This window comes from Pholis gunnellus, assembly GCF_910591455.1.
Source record: "Pholis gunnellus genome assembly, chromosome: 22".
NCBI lineage: Eukaryota > Metazoa > Chordata > Actinopteri > Perciformes > Pholidae > Pholis > Pholis gunnellus.
Genome location: NC_136549.1, coordinates 1,469,759 through 1,487,992, shown reverse-complemented (window position 1 = coordinate 1,487,992; position 18,234 = coordinate 1,469,759). Strand labels below are relative to the sequence as shown.

The 18,234-nt window shown below is 41.6% G+C and overlaps 1 protein-coding gene across 1 annotated transcript in view; it reads right to left on the bottom strand.

Moving 5' to 3' along the window:
• Window positions 1–17,288, bottom strand: part of braf (B-Raf proto-oncogene, serine/threonine kinase) — a 43,200-nt gene extending 25,912 nt beyond the window's left edge. Inside the window, exons 1-6 of the mRNA XM_079184046.1 lie at window positions 17,118–17,288; window positions 7,420–7,521; window positions 6,959–7,246; window positions 4,720–4,823; window positions 3,806–3,908; window positions 1,213–1,361 (exon numbers count right to left, since the gene is read on the bottom strand). Of these exons, the coding sequence (XP_079040172.1) occupies window positions 1,213–1,361; window positions 3,806–3,908; window positions 4,720–4,823; window positions 6,959–7,246; window positions 7,420–7,521; window positions 17,118–17,273 (902 nt within the window). The 5' untranslated portion in view covers window positions 17,274–17,288. The remainder of the gene's footprint in view (window positions 1–1,212; window positions 1,362–3,805; window positions 3,909–4,719; window positions 4,824–6,958; window positions 7,247–7,419; window positions 7,522–17,117) is intronic.
• Window positions 17,289–18,234: the final 946 nt, after the last annotated feature.

The following is an 18,234-nucleotide window of genomic DNA, read 5'->3' as shown; positions in this document are numbered from 1 at the left end:
ACCTTAAAAGAGTACTCAATAGATTTAGCGTCACACACCTACAACATTGTTAAAATCATAATAGACAGTTTATTAAAAATTGGTGAAGCAGAAATATCATCTACACATTCTTTCTTCTTCTTAAAACCTGGCGCCTACATTATCCACTAAGCAACTCAACAGTTCAGTCAGATATTTGGGCATTTTATGTTATTTATGACTAATGTAGCCTGGAGCCTCTACAGATGGGAAGTCTTGTAAGCTAACTTCTTTCTAACTCCACACCTCCATATTTCTTTCCCCCAACCCATGCTGACTCAAGTGACATCACTTGGGGAGATTTATCAGACTACACACACAGCTCCCTCTGGAGACACTAAAGGCTTTATAAAACTTTTTATCACAAGGAAGTAGTACTCAACACATGGAAACACACTGATGTGTAAAATGTGTGGAGTTCGACCAGTAAGTAAGTAAGTAAATAAATAAATATATATATATATATAGTTCAATGTCTGGCAAGTCTGACATGGAACAAATAGATGAATTGCTGACTGATTAAAAACTCTTGAGGCATCACAATGTAATAAAGCATGCAGAGTGAATACATTTCAGTCGCATACACCAGCATAAACCCATCCACCAGGTTCCTGCACAAAATGAACTAAAAGCGAGAAGGCAGCGGGTGAGAACTAGTGTTTTTCTTGTGAAAGCCTGGCACTGATTGGGCAGAATGCAAGTGACTGTTGAGCAGCATGTGTGTTTATTTTTCGGGCCGCGTCGTGGGTCTTACATTAACGCCATTTGACTTGGATATAATTAGGGGGTATCTGGTCAGTTCAGGTACTGAGCTGGCGAGTACGGGTTTGCAAAACTGGACCTGTCAGGGTTTCTGCCATCCGGTACATTTTGACGGAGCTAACGTGGTTTTACATATTGTATGAGTTGTAGTTTACACAGCAGCACATTTTGTCCTCCTCTAGTGGCTCGTTAAAGCAGTACAAAGGCCTATTTTGCGGGATATGTACAGTAACTACATCATGTGTGCCTACAATATTTATAGCTCTGGGTCAGTTGGTACTGAGTAATAAGTAATAGTAATGGCCCCTTTCAAGCACTGCTATAATAACACAATCTCAAGAGATTCTTGTACCATAACAAGAATACATTGTACAGTTGGTACAATCTCAAACTAGTTGCTGCATCAGGGTCCTTTCCTTGTGTGTGACTTACTCTAGTTGGTCGTAGTTGACACACATTAGGGGAACCTCAGTGCTGCAACGCTGGTGGAACTTGTAGCCACAGGTCTGACAGCGGAAACCCTGGAAGAGCAGCTTTCTGCAGAAGTCACAGAAGGCCAGTGTGAAGAAGGTCTTCCTAACCTATAAATCAAACACAAACACAGAATCAGGACCAAGTAGGGTGTAGCGGGTTAGACCCTTTTAAGTGAAGAGGGGTGCCAGTCAGAGTCACGTCTGACAAATAATAGTTATAAAATAGAAAGAAAATAGCTCATTCAAACCATACAAAACAATAAAGCAAATACCCAGTAGCAATGAAAAAAAAATCACCAAGAACCAGCACTGCAAAGCAAATAGACCCCAACCCAGTTCAGCTTTTAAGAAGCGTATTCGATCAAGAGAGAATTGGTGTATGTTTGAGTTGAGTTTGTGTCCCACAGTCTTAAATTCCAGACCACTCGGTAAAGATTTTGTTTGTTTGTTTTTTCACAACTTAAAACAGTTCAGTCCCCTCTAGCACAACTCAAGAAGAAAGACAACTCAAAACTGTGCTCCGGGTGTTACTGCAGATCCCCACAAATGAACAAATCAGGAAATCGAATTACAGTGTCTGCATCTGCCATTTAACAACAGCAATTATACATAATATAAACTATATACTGTACATCGGGTACTCACAGTACCTTTGAACAGTTAGTCAAGAGTCAAGTCAGGTCTGCATCAACCTTGACTCCTGAAAGACACCAGCAACTCCTGGAGAAACTCAGATGGGGAAATATAAATCCACCAGATTCTGCCTCCTCCTGACAGACTCCAGAGAAAATTGGCTTTAGCTTTTTCCAGTTGCCGTTCCCATTTTACGAAAAGCCAACCAAAAGGTAAGATTCAGCTCTGCAGGGAAAACTGGAGTGGACTCCTGGACTGCCGAGTTTATAGCAAACCGGAACTCTGGGAGGTATTTATCCCAAAGCTTATGCTGGTTTCCGGATGCAATCATTGCTTTTAAGGTGCGGTTCACTCTCTGTGAGGTTGGTCTGGGGATGATAGGCGGATGTAAACATAATGCATGTAGCCGCGCGTTGTTTAGCACCACATATTGGTTACAGGAAGTGGTGGACTATTTGCAAAGCATAATTTCCAGGGTCAAATACTCCATGAAGGAAAAGAACATCTAACTCTTGGTCGCGTTGTCCGCAGACATTCTCGGCCGTGTAAGCCAAGGTCTCGCAAAGGTGCGAGGGCCCGTTCATCATTAAAAGTTATCAAAAGCTTTTTGATTTCTCTTTGCTTACAAGATATGGACCAATGAACTTCTTAGGGGTGTGGCTTATATATCAATACACAACTTCAAAACCATTTGTCCTAAACTCACCAATGTTGCAGCATATGTGCACATTACATTCTGTTACATACCCTGACATTTTCATTCCATTCAACCAAACCCACTATTTTGTGCTTTTTTGTCACTTTTTGCATTTTTCAGCCTTTGTACTTTAACGAACTCCTCCTACAGAATTGATGGGATTGACCTCAAATTTGGTCAGGATGCTCTTCAGACCTTTGTGATGAAAAGTTATTAAATTCGTGAGTTTTCATTGAAGAACCTGGTGGCCATTTGGCCTCAATCTGCATGAAAAAGGAAGTTGTTATAACTCCAAGGTACATTATCCAATCTGCACAAAATGTATTATACATGATGCTACTTCAAGCTTGAGCATATATCAATGCCAACATTTTCAATAACTCATAGCACCACCTACTGGCAAAAGGAAATGTCACATTTTACACTTTTATTTACTCCTCCTAGCTAGTTCACCAGATCAGTCTCAAATTTGGTAAAGATAGCCTTAACACATTGATGATGCATAGTCATGAATATTATGACTTTTCGTTGGACGCTGCTGCCATGGCACAGCATCATTCACCTTGAAAAATGAAGCTGATGGTTCAGTGGCTTGGGATGCTCAAAAACTATATATTTGATATGGGTTTTTGGCTTGGCCATTTTAAATTGCCTCCAGAGCGCCCCCTACAATATTTCAAAAGAGCAGCCCCAGCGCTATGTTTCAGGTACATGTATGAAACACGCTACTGAGGCTCCTGACTGTTTGTTAAATGAATAAATTGTAAAATTGCCAATATGTCTTGTTTCTTCCTTGTTACTGATAGACTTCAATCATCCAATCCACCAAACAAGAGTCAATAGCAACAGCAGAATAAGCTGTCTGGCATTGAGAAATAATCTACCAAACAGAAATTTCTGAACTTTTTGTTCGATGTTTATATCATGTATGTCCTTCATCATAGATTATCAGTGTATTTCTTGCCAGAATCGATCATGGCACATGAAGCAGAGACAAAACACCGAGTAAGCAAGCCAGCCGTGGAGCTCTGAGCAGCGGCACATTCTGTGTGAGTAGCCCAATTGGTTTCCATACAGCGAAAGGACGCCGGCAGCGCTATGCCAAAAATCGTGGCTTTTACACGTCCAGTGTGAACCTGGTGTAAGGGTGAGCAAAATAATTAATATATAATGTTTATTGTCATTTGAGTTACAATGTGACATTTTGTCTAACAGTACTTACAAAGTTGTGTGTGGTGAGCGGAACATTCTCCAGCACTTCTACATGTAACTCCTCTCCTGTCAGCCAGGAGATGTCTGTGTCCCAGCCAATCGGCTTCTTCTCTCTGAAAGAGGAAGTGGAGAGGTAGGGTAAAGGTCTACACCTCACACTGCTGTTTGTCATACACCATATAGAAAGTTGCACAAACATGACCATGATGGTTTCCAAAAGAAAAGCAGCACATGCCACATGTAGAAAGTCAACCTTTCATTGATTAATAAGGTCCACATTCAGACAAGGTCCTCTTGTTCCTCCTTTTTTTTGTTTTCCAGCATGCATTTCATATCAAACAGTCATAACTGATATCATTTTCACGTCTGAAATGCTTTAGACTAGAAATGAACTGTTCAGATTTTGAATACGTGAAACTATGCCTTAATTTTCTTTCTTTTTATTTTTTTCATATATACATTTATTGTGCCATACAGCTTATTGCCTACGTTTTCTGAGACCTGCTGGCCTGTCAAATCCAGCCGGTCATCTCGGCAGGCCAGCTCTTGAGGTTACCAGCTGGTCAGCATCCATGGTCATACCAGGAAGAAGAGTGTGACCTCAGCAGCTTTCGGTAATTTACAGCTGGCTCGTTGTCGTCGTTACAACGGCGTATTAGGGCCATTGTAGATTAAAAAAAAAAATGATTATGGAGCAAGTTTTTTTCTCGGAAATGAACTACTTCAATCTCGGAAACTATTTTTCCCCCAATATTACACCCCTCCCCTGGCTCCTTAATTATTTTTACCTACAGTGTGCCTAATACGCAGTAGTACTATAGACTTTTAAACATAAGATATAATTCCTTTTGGAGGAGAGCAACTTATTTAATAAAGTGAGTGAATACTTGACACCAGTGATAGGATGACTTCATGTAGACTTACCCGTCCTGTATCCTATAGACTGCACAGCATTCTGGAATGAGGCCTCGCATCATCAGAGCTTTCTTCAGTGAGTCTCTTACAGTCATCCCACAGCGAGCCGGAACCTGAACACACCACAACAGCACTCGCTGAACTAACATCAAAAAGGAAATGAGCTGACACAACCACACCAAGTGTGGATGTTGAAACTTTCAACTATAAAGTTGGAGTGAGAATGTTCCTTGTAACAATTAGTCTCAGGGAAACTATCTCTCTGAGTGCTGGCCAGAGTGGAGTTCACCAAAGTGAAAAGTCAGTCACACCTTCATTTAACACTCATTTATTTCACACTGATCATAAATCTGCAGAGAGCTAAAAAAGCTTCCTATAAACAGACAGCAGCCCCTTTCGACTGTAGGGATCAGGGTCTAAATTATGTTCCAGGGACATTTACCCCCAAAAAGGCCCTGGTCAGGGGGTAGTTCAGGAAAGTGCAATAATATTCGGGATGGGGTTTGCAGGGTTGAGTGTCGTTGATTGGTCAAACACACAAAGCTCATTAAACAAATTCAGGACCATTTTAGGCCTCATGCTGTGGTCCCATTGTGTTTTACAGCTAATAAGTCCCAGCTATAGTCATCTGCAGGCATCTGTTTGCAAAAAAATATTCAGGCAGAAATAAAAACCTTCTACTTGTGTTCAAACTTCTATTACTCAATGCAAGTAGCACTTACAGTGATTCTGACTGTTGGGGAGTGTTACCTTTCAAAAGAGACCAAAACCATGCATGTACTCCAAATGGTTCAAGAGCAGCTTTCAATTTACTTTGGGTGTGCCTTGGATAGGCATTTTAGGCAAATTTTACTGGAGTGGTAACCGGTTAAAAGGGAAATTCCGCCATTGTCAACCTGCAGTCACATTGTGGGAATTTGGTCCCCAATTTTCGAATATTGTGGACCAAAGCTTTGAGTTGACAGTAGTAGATGTATCTCACTCTTTTCAGATTGTCAACTTACATCTGGGACGGCCCCAAATTGAATAGTGTAAAGAGGCCTCAAATGTGTCTGCTCTCTGTGCCGTATTCTGCCTTCTGTGGCTCTGTGGCTTTCAGAACCGCCAATATTAGCTTATGACAGATAGCAGTGTCCTATATATGTGGGCTTTTGATTAACAGTAAATGTCAGTACAGAAATATCAAATTATGTTTGAGGTCAGTCAGAAACAGTGTCTACAATACATTTGTAAAATGTAAATGTACCAATCTATAGCAAGACAGAGGACTGAACACTAAACTTTTTGGACAGCAGAGAATACAACTGGGAAGTTAAAAACTAATTTAGAAGTAAAAGCATTGGGGACTACTACTTGGTCTGTACCAAATGTTATTTTTGTACATTCAAAGCTTAAATTGGGGTTTTAGAATGAAGCATAATATTTTAGGAAATCATCACCTTAGAAAAAAATGTAAATCTCAGTTTCAACAAAATGATTCATTGGATAAAATGAGTTTGTTTTTTCATTAAATCAACTTTCTTTATTGGACCTAACTTGTCAGTGCGTGCAGGAGTGAACATTTTGTTAGGATAAAATTTTGTTGAATAAAAACGTGTTGTGAAATTTTATTCTAAAATGAGTACAATACTTATACGTTTGAATACCCTGATCTTTATCTGCAACTATGCAAAAATACCGGTTTAAAAAGAATGAGTACACATATGCAGCATTCAAATGTTGATTTAGGATTTGAATGTCAACGTTATGAATAAGGCTTTGAAGCTCCGAACTTCGGATGAAACAAAGCTACAATGATCGTAGTACCAGCGCTATTGCGCAATAATGCTTTTCCAGGTAAGCTTTGGTTTTCTCTGGGTTCACAAAGAAAATGTTATTCAACTTTGTAAAAATCCCCAAAGTTTCAGTTTATTGAGCAACTGCTGTAGTGGAGCCAATTTCTCTCAGAATATAGAAAGTAAACCACAGTGGCACGCTTCAGAAGGACTGTTAAAAGAAATGCTGAATGCGAGATTACACTGAGTTACAGAAGCTAACTTATAGCTATTGCTAATTGTAATTTTTATTCTACAAACATGACATCTATCATACTTCTGTCTGAAATTTGTGATATTGGGCTGAACTAATACAATTTAATGGAATAAGTAAAATTAATTTGCTTTTGGTTTCTTATATTGGAAGAACCAAATCCAAAACCGAAAAATCTTGTTCACAACATAAGCATCCTTAGAGGGGACGTCAGACATACCACTGTTCTCTGTTTGTTGGGCAGGAAGACCCTGACGATGGGCTTCTGGGGGGAGCGAGGGTTGGCTCGGCTGGCATCGGTGGGGGTCTGCAGGACAGCCAAGGTATTGGGGGCAGAGGGAAAGGCCTGAGCCCCCCCAGCGACCCCACAACCTCCCATCTTGACCTCCAGAAGGGCTGGCATGGTAGAAGGAGAGCAGGAGAAGTCTGTGCCGTTGCCCATGGCCTCCAGCAGCTGCTGCTCCCTCTGCTGCAGGGCGTCCAGTTTACTGGTGTACTCCTCATAGGCCTGACACAGACGACCCACCAGAATACACTGACTCAACAGCTTCCATACATGAAGTGACACTTACTTATATTGTCTTGTAATGTGTTAAGGCGGCGTGAAGTGTATACTGCATGGATGTAAAACCTATCTATATTTCTCTGCAAATGCATTCTTTCAAGTCAAAACTATCTTACCTCTAGATATATGGAAGGAGGGTTGTGTTCTCCTCCAAACTTGTCCAGAAGGGCCTCTAAGTGTTCCTGTGTCAACTTTATCATCTGTTTGATATTCCAGATCTGTGGGGAAGCAAAGCAAACAATATGAACAATTTGAAATGCTTCAGCAAATGAACAAGAACCAGAGTTGAAGGACTAAAGATTACAATTTCCTGACTTGGTCTTCCCTAAATAAGGCAACAGTTGATGTCCAAAAGATTCTCACCTAATGTCAGGGTCAGACTACATCATATATATGTAACTAGTGGTGTAACGGATCATGGATCGATCCGTGATCTGTGCGGATCACCCCTCACGGTTTGGCACATGTGAACCGCGGATTAATATACATTTCTTTTTTACAGTTTAATCATCATAGTGTGAAATAAAGTTTTACTGCCGCTCATACGTTTTTAGGTAATACATCTCTAAATATCTATGCAGAGTGTCAGTGAACAGATATAAAGCAGTAGTGTGTTCACGTGAATGGAGCAGGTTAAAAGCATTTGACGGTGAACGTCATGGCGAGCGGAGGAACTTCAGAAGCCCCTGGTGTCATTTAAGTCACATATTTGGTTTCCTTGTTACTGATAATGACGGGATAAGGGTGGTGGACAAAACCGTTAGGGTATGTAGGCGTTGTTTAACGATAAAGACATACGACAACGGCAATACATCGGACATGTCCACACATATGAAGCTCCACCATCCAAGTCTGTCAGCGACGGGGGCCACGGCACCACAACAATAACAACAACAACAAATCACACAGCATTTAAGAAACCGTTTGTGGCCGAATCAGACCAGGCTAAAGCTATTACCAAATCTATTGGGGTATTTATTGCTGCAGACATGAGGCCATACTCTGTTGTGGAAAACAAAGGATTTCAAAATCTGGTTAAAGTGCTTGAGCCACACTATGAAATCCCATCACGCACCCAATTCAGTATGAAGATCATTCCAGGTCTCCATGAAAAGCCAGCTCATCACAGCGGAGTGGAGATTCATAGTCTGGCGCTGTAGACACGCCCCCTCTGTGAGAGTCACAGACAGGCGCTGTAGACACGCCCCCTCTGTGAGAGTCACACAGCCACAAATATGGAGCTACCCTTTCCCCACACAATGAAGATATTCTCATCTTTCTGAAATAAATATCTTAAATAGTGCTTTTCATGTAAGACTATAGCCCAAAGATTTGCTTTAAGTGTTGAAGTTCTTTAAAGATTTAGCAAATTTTTCATGGGCGCAACCCACATACTCAGCTCTGCTGCTCATCCCACAAATGCATGTTCCTTACAAAAGTGGCACCATTTAAAAAGGGAAATAAACAGGCTTTCCAACAGTATAAGATTTATTGCCAAGAAGCATTGTTACAATAAAGAAATAATCTACCAAACACTAATGTCCTTACTTTTTGTGCCAAGTTTATATTAGGGGTGCAACGGATCACAAACCTCACGGTTCGGTTCGGATCACGGTTCGGATAATTTTTCGGATCAGTAAAGAAAAGGGGAGGAGACAAATATAACTTTGCTTTCCATTTATTAATTAAAGAACTTTAAGAACACTAAAAGCAAAGAACTTTGGGCTATAGTCTTACATAAAAACAAAAATATTGAAGATGTCCAATTTGAAACAAAATGAAATAAATAACAAATAACAGTAAAACATTCAAGAATCCTCAATTCTGTTAAGTTTAAGTGCAACATGAGGTATGTTGAGACCCTCTTCCTTTGATCAACATTTAAAGAAATAAACAGCCAGTGTCTACACAGCATCAAAAAAGTGAAAAAAAGAAAGAAAGTAGAGCAGACCGGAGCTAGCTTACACTGTTTCAACTGAACTGAACTGAACTGCGAGGCAACTACTTGGGTCTATGTTTAGACCCCAATAGATGCTTTAATAGCTTTAGCCACAAACTGTTTCTTAAATGCCGTGATGATAGCTACTTGTTGTTGTGGTGCCGTGGCCCCCGTCGCTGACAGACCGGGATGGTGGAGCTTCATATGTGTGGACATGTCCGATGTATTGCCGTTGTCGTGTGTCTTTCGCTTTAAACAACGCCTACATACCGTAACGGTTTTGTCCACCACCCTCATCCGTCATTATAAGTTACAGGGAAGACAAAATGCTCCCAAACTTGCGACTTCAATGACGCCGGGAGTTTCTCAAGTTCCTCTGCTCGCCATGACTTTCACTGTTAAATGCTTTTAACACGCTCTGTTCACTGAACACACTACTGCTTTATATCTGTTCACTGACACTCTGCATTGATATTCAGGGACTTGTTACTTGAAAAGGAACAGCAGCAGTAGAACTTTATTACACACTATGATGATTACGCTGTAAAAAAAATAATCTGCGGTTCACAATCGTGCCTAACCGTGAGGGGTGATCCGAACCGATCACGGATCGATCAGTGATCGGTTACACCACTAATATATACAATGCCTATACAAAGTATTCACCCCCCTTGGATGTTTTCCCCTTTTCTTGCTTGTATGCATGAAATCATGGTCAGTATAATTTGGCTTTTTTGTCAAGAATTTGCAAAAGAAACTTCTTTCATGTCAAAGTGAAAACAGATTTTTACAAACTACTGACTGACCTAATTCAACAGAAGTCCAGCTAGTTGATGCCAGCAGTGTCACAAGTAGTGAAATGCAGATGACCTGAGTGCAGTTGATGCGTGTCAAGTGATTGTAGTATAAAAACACCTGTGTCTGGGAGGTCAAGTTTCTGGTTCATCAGTATTCCTGCTACAATTGCAACATGAAGACAAAAGAACACTCCAAGCAACTCAGAGAAAAGATCATTGAAAAGTATAAGTCAGGAGATGGCTACAAAAAGATTTCCAACTCACTGGACATCCCACAGAGTTCAGTTCAATCCATCATTAAGAAATGGAAGGAGTATGGCACTTGTTTAAATCTGCCTAGAGCTGGCCGTCCTCACAAACTGAGTGACCGGGCAAGAAGAGGACTGGTGAGGGAGGCCACCAAGACACCTACAACCACTCTGAAGGAGTTCAAAGCTTCATTGGCTCAGATGGGAGACACTGTACATACAACAACTGTTGCCCGGGTTCTTCACCAGTCGAAGCTGTATGGGAGAGTGGCAAAGAGAAAGACACTGTTGAAAGAATTTGCCCAAAGGCATGTGGGAGACTCCAATGTCAATTGGAAGAAGGTTCTTTGGTCTGATGAGATACAAATTTAGCTTTTTGGCCATCAGACTAGACGCTATGTTTGGCGAACACCAAACACTGCACATCACCACAAACACACCATCTCCACCATGAAGCATGGTGGTGGCAGCATCATGCTGTGGGGATGCTTCTCAGCAGCAGGCCCTGGAAGGCTTGTAAAGGTAGAGGGGAACATGAATGCAGAAAAATATCACCAAATCCTGGAGGACAATCTGACTCAGTCTGCAAGAGAACTACGACTTGGGAGAAGATTTATTCTCCAGCAAGACAACGACCCCAAGCATACAGCAAACGCTCCACAGAAATTGTTCAGACAACAATGAATGTGAATGTTCTGGAGTGGCCAAATCAAAGCCCAGACCTCAATTCAATTGTGAATTTGTGGCTGGACTTGAAAAGAGCTGTTCACGCCCGATCCCTGAGCAACCTGACAGAGCTTGAGCTGTTTTGAAGAAGAATGGAGAAACATCTTAGTGTCCAGATGTGCCGGCCTGAGTGAGACATATCACCACACACTCAGTGCTGTGATTGCAGCCAAAGGTGCATCTACTAAATACTGACCTGAAGGGGGTGAATATTTATGCAATCATTTACTTTAATTTATATATTTTTAATTAATTGACATTATTTTGTTAAAATCTGTTTTCACTTTGATATTAAAGAGGGTTTCTTTGCAAATTATTGTCAAAAAAGCCAAATTATACTGACCATGATTTCATGTAAAAAATTCTGCTCCGCAAAGTACAGGGCTGTGATGCGCTGAAGAGGTTAATGGTAATCATTAGGGGTGTAACAGTACATAAAAGATATAGTTTGGATTAAACCCCGATTTAGGAGTCACAGCTCGGTTCATACTCTGGTTTATGAGTCAGTTCGGTGAGAGTTAGGTACACCGGAAAAACAAAAACAAATACTGTTCAGAAATAAGTTAAGGCTACACTTAATCATCACAGTATAACACCAAGTAAATTTAACTTCTGGGAAATCTAACTGCCCAGTTAAAAAGCAATTGTAAATCAATTTCACCTGCTTTGGTGCAAATGAAAGAAACGACAGATGGACAGGTGAAGCAACAACAAGATAACCCCCAAAAAAGGAATGGTTTGGCAAGTGGCTAGTGCCATTGTCACTACTGATAGCATGAGGCAGTACTTGCAGTCCATTGATGTTGTACCAGTATTCCAGCTCTTTAAGAATGGCATTTCCATACGAGCCATCACAACAAGGTTTGAAGTGTCTCCCAGCAGTCTCAAGAGCGTGGAGGAGAAACCAGAAGACGAGCCATTACACAAGGAGTGCTGGGCAGGCCGTAGAAGGGCAACAACCCAGCAGCAGGACCGGTATCTGCTCCTTTGTGATAGGAGGAACAGGAGGAGCACTACCAAAGCCCTACAAAATGACCTCCAGTGAGCTACTTGTGTGCATGTTTCTGACCAAACTGTCAGAAACAGACTCCATGAGGGTGGCATGAGGGCCTGACGTCCTCTAGTGGGACCTGTGCTAAGCACCAAGCAGCTGCATTGTCATTTGCCAGAGAACATCCACATTTTGGTTCACAATTCTGGGGGGGGGATATCCTTGGAGGGTCGCACAGACCTCCACGTGCTAGCCAACGGTACCCTGACTGCTGTTAGGATTAAATCCTCGACCTTAGGCTGGGGCAGTGGGCCCTGGCGTCTTTCTGGTGCAGGACAGTGTCCGGCCTCATGTGGTCAGTGTGTAGGTATTTCTTGGATGACAAAGGCATTGAAGCCATTGACTGGCCTCCACGTTGCCCAGACCTCCATCAAATTGAGAACCTCTGGGACGTTGTGTATCGGTGCATCCAATGCTGCAGAATAGCACCACAGACTGGAGCTCACTGATGCCCTGATCCAGGTCTGGGAAGAGATACCCCAGCACACCATCCGCTGTGTCATCAGGAGCACGCCCAAATGCTGTCAGGAGTGCATACAGGCACGTGGGGCCAATCACACAACTAAGCCACATTGTTGTAATGAAATTCAGGCAAGTTGGATCAGCTGTTCAATTTTTCACTTTGATTTTTGATGTGATTTTGAATCCAGCCCTCAATGGGTTAATGATATTGGTTTCCATTGAATGTTATGTCATTTTGTTCTCGACAAATTACACAATAAAGATTTTCAAATGTAGTATTTTGTATCAAGGTCCGATGTGTGATGTAAGTGTTCCCTTAATTGTTTAGAGGAGTGTAGCTAAGATCAGTTTCTTTTCATTTATTTTGAACAAACATATGTGCAAGTGTCGAAGACAAACAAAATCATCCTGCTGGGGACTGGGGGAGCGTTTTGCCCACTGGCAACTTTGGTAAACTACTTTCATCAATAAAATAAGGAACATTTCAAACACTCCTGTAATACACTGTAAACACTGAACCAACACTTGCCCAAAAGCCAACAGGTTATAATATGCTGTTAAACTGCAAAGCATCTCTCATGCTATGACTTTGTAAATACTAAATAAATAGAATAATAAAAAATAAAACTTTATTAATGTTACAATTAGTTCCACCTTGGCTGTATGCCAATGCTCATGCCAGGCAGGTCTACCAGCTCCGGTGTTTCATTTGCTCTCACCATAGTGTGACTGACTGACGGTTCTTCATGAATCCCCCTAATCTCTGTAGGTATTAGGGGTGCAGTGCATCACAAACTTCACTAGGTGGCACTATAACTCTGATTCAAAGTGACCCTGTGGATGTCCTCATGCTCAAATGTGTGAAATTTGGAATTTGGAAATTAGTAGGTTCAAAACAACAGAGTCGTATCAGACTCGCTTTTTAATCTTAGTTCCGCTCACTATGTCACACAGGTGCATGCCATCTAATGTTGCTAGCTGTCCACCTCTTTACCTATTTTTGCAGTTAGGCCATCTTGTTACTACCAAGATGGCGACGACTGAATCCACCCTCTTTGAAATTCACAACCGCTCTTCAGTAACGTATGGGTGATGTCACAGACACTGCGTCCATGTTTTATACAATCTATGAGGAAGTGTTGAGTTTCATTAACAGCAACCAAAATAACAACAAAGTAGAACAATAACACAACAGGTGGCCACATCGCCTATCAGTTGACTGCCACTGAACAAAGTGAGCGTCTCAAATCTACGGGGAAGGTAGGGGGACAAGTGTATCACAGGATCAGTCTAAACCCACGTTTAGACCCATGTTTTCATCTTGGTGAGGATGAAACATGGTATTTACATGCACTCCAGTCCTACATTCAGTCTACAGTCCATCTGACCTCACTAATGAACCTGGTCACCATCTATAATTAACATTTAACCAAGATTTATGTTATTGTTTAAATGCAAACACAGAGTTCCCAATAACTTGTATTCTCCATAAAAACACACAATTCAAATAAGGAAATAAAAGATTGTAATTTTATGGATTAAAACAAATCTTGTCAGAAGTTTTATGATTTATTATAAGATGCTTAGAGCTAGTGTGAATCGGTTATAATTTATTATCTATTCATGTTTATCCTTCAAACAACTGTATTGATTCAAGTTTCTCACCAAAACTACATTTTACCACATTACATTTGAACACATCATGATACGTTATATTTACCTTCGCCCAATACTCTTTTTATACTGAACAGAGTCTAAACGCATCATAATGTAACCGAACCTTGTCCGTTAGCAGTGCTGCTAACATTACTAGCTCTCCTCCGGTCGATGGGTTGTTTACAATGTAACATTATCAGAGATACGCGACCAGAAAAGCATAAATGATGTCCTGATCGCATTTTTTACTGAATATTGGCGGATAACGATGGTCAGTAAAACTTTATTTCACACTGTGATGGTTAATGTTAAACTGTGTCATTAATCTGTGGTTCAAATGCGTGCCGAAGCGTGAGGGGGGATCCGAACAGATCACAGATCGACAGTGGTCCGTTACACCACTAACCGCAAAAATAAAAATGGGAACGGAACTTTATCTGAAAGTCAACTACACGCACCAGGGTCGAAATGTAGTTCATGCCCTCCAAAAAGTCCCTGCTCAAGAGGTTGAACTGGCGTAGAAACTTTTAGGATGAAGTTTGTTTCACTGAACGGCATCCATTGTTTGTAGAAAACAACAGCAAACAAGGTTTAAACATGGTGGGAAATGCAGAAAGAATTTTAAAATAGTTCCTGGACTTCTGAGCTGGAATAGTCAACAGAACATAGAACAGAAACTATTTTGATTGATTAATCTTGTGAAACAAAAACACAAAACATTCTTTGGCTCCAGGTTCTCCAATGTGAAGATTTACTGCTTTTCCACTTTTATATCACAGTAAACTGAAGATGTTTGGGTTGGGGACTAAATGACAACATCTGAAGAGCCACAATGGAATCAGGAGACAGACAAGAAATTCATCTGCAGAACAATCAATAGAAGTAAGAATTGCTGAGTTCAGACCTCACTAGAGTTTAGTTTAGGGACAATAATTCCAGGAGATGGTTCTGTGAAGGTGGCTATGGATTTCAGTGTGATGGATTATCCATCTGCAACAAGTTTGGAGACTTTCCAATGAACTGAAGCCAATGCATGTGTGGAAGGAAGGAAAAGTTAAAAGTGATGCATTGAAAAATGGCCAGTGGTGAAGTATGGATAGCTTGTGTATGGGCGAAAACATGCAAAGCCAATGGTATGGCTCTTTAATATTTCATGTCAAATAGTGGAGCAATGTGCATGTCTATAAAAGTTTTATTATGGTCCAACACCACCTCAACCAACATGGCCCCTGGATTTTAAATAGGTTTCTGCTACCATCCAGGCATTAGCTGGTCAGAAATCAGCCTTAGAGATAACCGGTTGAAAACAGCTGGAGTTATGAGGCAATTGAATATTAAGTTATCATTTAATGTTTAAGAAGAGTATGACATGGTACACCAGACCCCTCTATAAGGACAACTCACAACAAGTTATGAGCTAAGCTAGATATGCAGACGTGGTGACAATAGAGTTTAAGACTGACTGACATTATGATATTGGCTTTCTGCATTAATAATTGAAAATTAACTTAAGACGGAAACCCACCAATTTCACACGTACACAAGTTTACTCATCACGAAGAGTACTCGGCCTGCTCTGGGGAGCTTTGTCAAGTCTCAGAAAGTAACCCTGATGATGTCATAGTGATGTCATCGGGGTTACCTCAGATTCCGCAAATTAGGGAGAAGTCAGTGTTACCAACTTGGCCTGTGGAGTTAAGGAACAGGTGGACATTTACCAGGTCTAGGGAAACAGTAGTATTGGTTGTATTCATGTCAATTGTTTTGGGAGCTTAGGACTAAAAGTCAGGATATGTTAACCTCTGCACTCCACTCTTGTGAGTGTGTTTGTATTAAAAGACCGCTGTCAAACTGACAAGTTGACAGGAAAACTCCTAAACTGCTGCGCTGATGAGACTTGTTGGACCGTAGAATGGGGCCAGGGGCCACATTAGTCAGAGGTTTCTGTTTAGAATAGAGAACATGTTAACCTCTATATAAATGTAAGGGTAGGCCATCTAGTAGCAATATCATATTTAGAAATATCTGAACAGTGACTGGAAGTATGCTGCTAATGCGATGGAGCCTGTCGTAACGGTCCAGCAGGGAGGCCTCTGACCTGCAGACTGAACAGATTCCCAGGATGGGATCCATTGTCACTGTGTATTAAATGATGAGGTCACAGCCTGACAGAAGGTTCCGCCTGTGTGTGTGTGTGTGTGTGTGTGTGTGTGTGTGTGTGTGTGTGTGTGTGTGTGTGTGTGTGTGTGTGTGTGTGTGTGTGCGTGCGTGCGTGCGTGCGTGCGTGCGTGCGTGCGTGCGCGCGCGGACGTGGGGGCGGGGATTGTAAAGCCTATAATATAAATAAAAGTAGTGTGTGTAGCTAAATTACACCTACAAAAAACACAAGCACGACTTCAGTTAGCCTCCACCTCCATCATCATCACCATCATCATCATCATCATCATCATCATCATCATCATCATCATCTTTAAGGTAAAGGACCTCAGTGGATTGGCCAAAATGAAACTGGGCACATTAGAGTGCATAAGAAAACAGTGTAATTGCGTGTCTATTTTGCGTTAACGGCGGTGTGTATGTGTGTGCGCTCGGTTGGCGCACCAGGCTATCGCTGCAGTGAGCCTGGAAGACGAAGCCAAGAGCGAAAAGAATAAAAGCAGCAGGCCCGAAATAAACACAGGCTCCGCCGAATAAAAGCTTCCCTCCTGCTCGCACTCATCCGCCGCATTGTTCTGGTCAGTGGGAGCCGCGTGTTACGGTGGAATCGTTTACGTTTAGAGCGTCGCCTTGGTTCCCCGCACTGCATCGCCCACGATCCACGGTTACAGCCGGTGTTTCCTGAACATTTACATCCAGTTACCTCCGCTTGGAGCCCGTGTCCCCCTGCCCAGCTCAGACCCCGCTACCCCACCACCACCACCGCCGCCGCGCTTACCTCCTCATCCTGCGGACCTCCGGGGATACCCGACGTGCAGGAGGAGTCCAGCCCTGCACCCAGCTCCTCCAGGCCCGGCTCCCTGCCCGGCTCCCGCTCCGTGGTGTCTCCGTTAAAGACGGGCGGTGGGGACTCGGCGCTGCTCAACGCCGCCATTTTAAACTGCGAGGAACTGAGTGGAAAATAATAGAGGGAAACGCAGGCTGGAGCTGAGGACAGGAGGGGGAGACAGAGACGCTGGACGGGGCTCCTCTGGACTGGAGGGGTGGCACAGAATCACTACTGTATAACTGACACAAACTGATTTTATTTGTATTATTATTATCATTGTATCCTGGTGGGCAGTGAAGATATTTTGTTTATTACTTTTACAACTATAATCATTAATATTATTATCATTGTATCCTGGTATGCAATAATGATATTTTCTATTATTTGTAAAGTATAATAATACAAATTATTATTATTCATTGTATCCTGGTGGGCAATAAAGATATTTTCTATTATTTGTATTATCATTATTATCATGAGGCCCTGGTTACTAGGTCATGAAGTATATAGTCCCAATAGATCATGAAAACCTATGGGTGCAACCTTTTATGGTTCACATGGTAGTATAACAAATAGGGTTGTTTGTCGCCAAAAGCCTTGCTGCTTATGTAAATATCATATTCTATATTTTATCTCTAAAAGGTACCTTCTTGTATAGACCTACATGGTGTATTCTAACTATAGGATGGCACAAACTCGACTATGACTAAACCCTTTAATGTAATGTCGTGGAATGTCCGGGGCCGAAACTCGCCAGTTCACTAACAAGGACCACGGCAATAACAATATGAGTTTCGAGAGGTTTACTGCGTGATGGAATGATTGTTAGATTTAGGAAGCGGAAGGTGTCGAGGGAGAGGGATGAAGGATCCTTCATCCCTCTCCCTCGAACCCCTCATCCCTCTACCAGTCTTAGTATAACAATATAGACAATATAAACAGGTTAAACTGTGGATTTGAAATGCAAGATATATACAGTATATATATATATATATATATATATATATATATATATATATATATATATATATATATATAGTAGAAACCAGTGGTTGGCCTTCAGGGC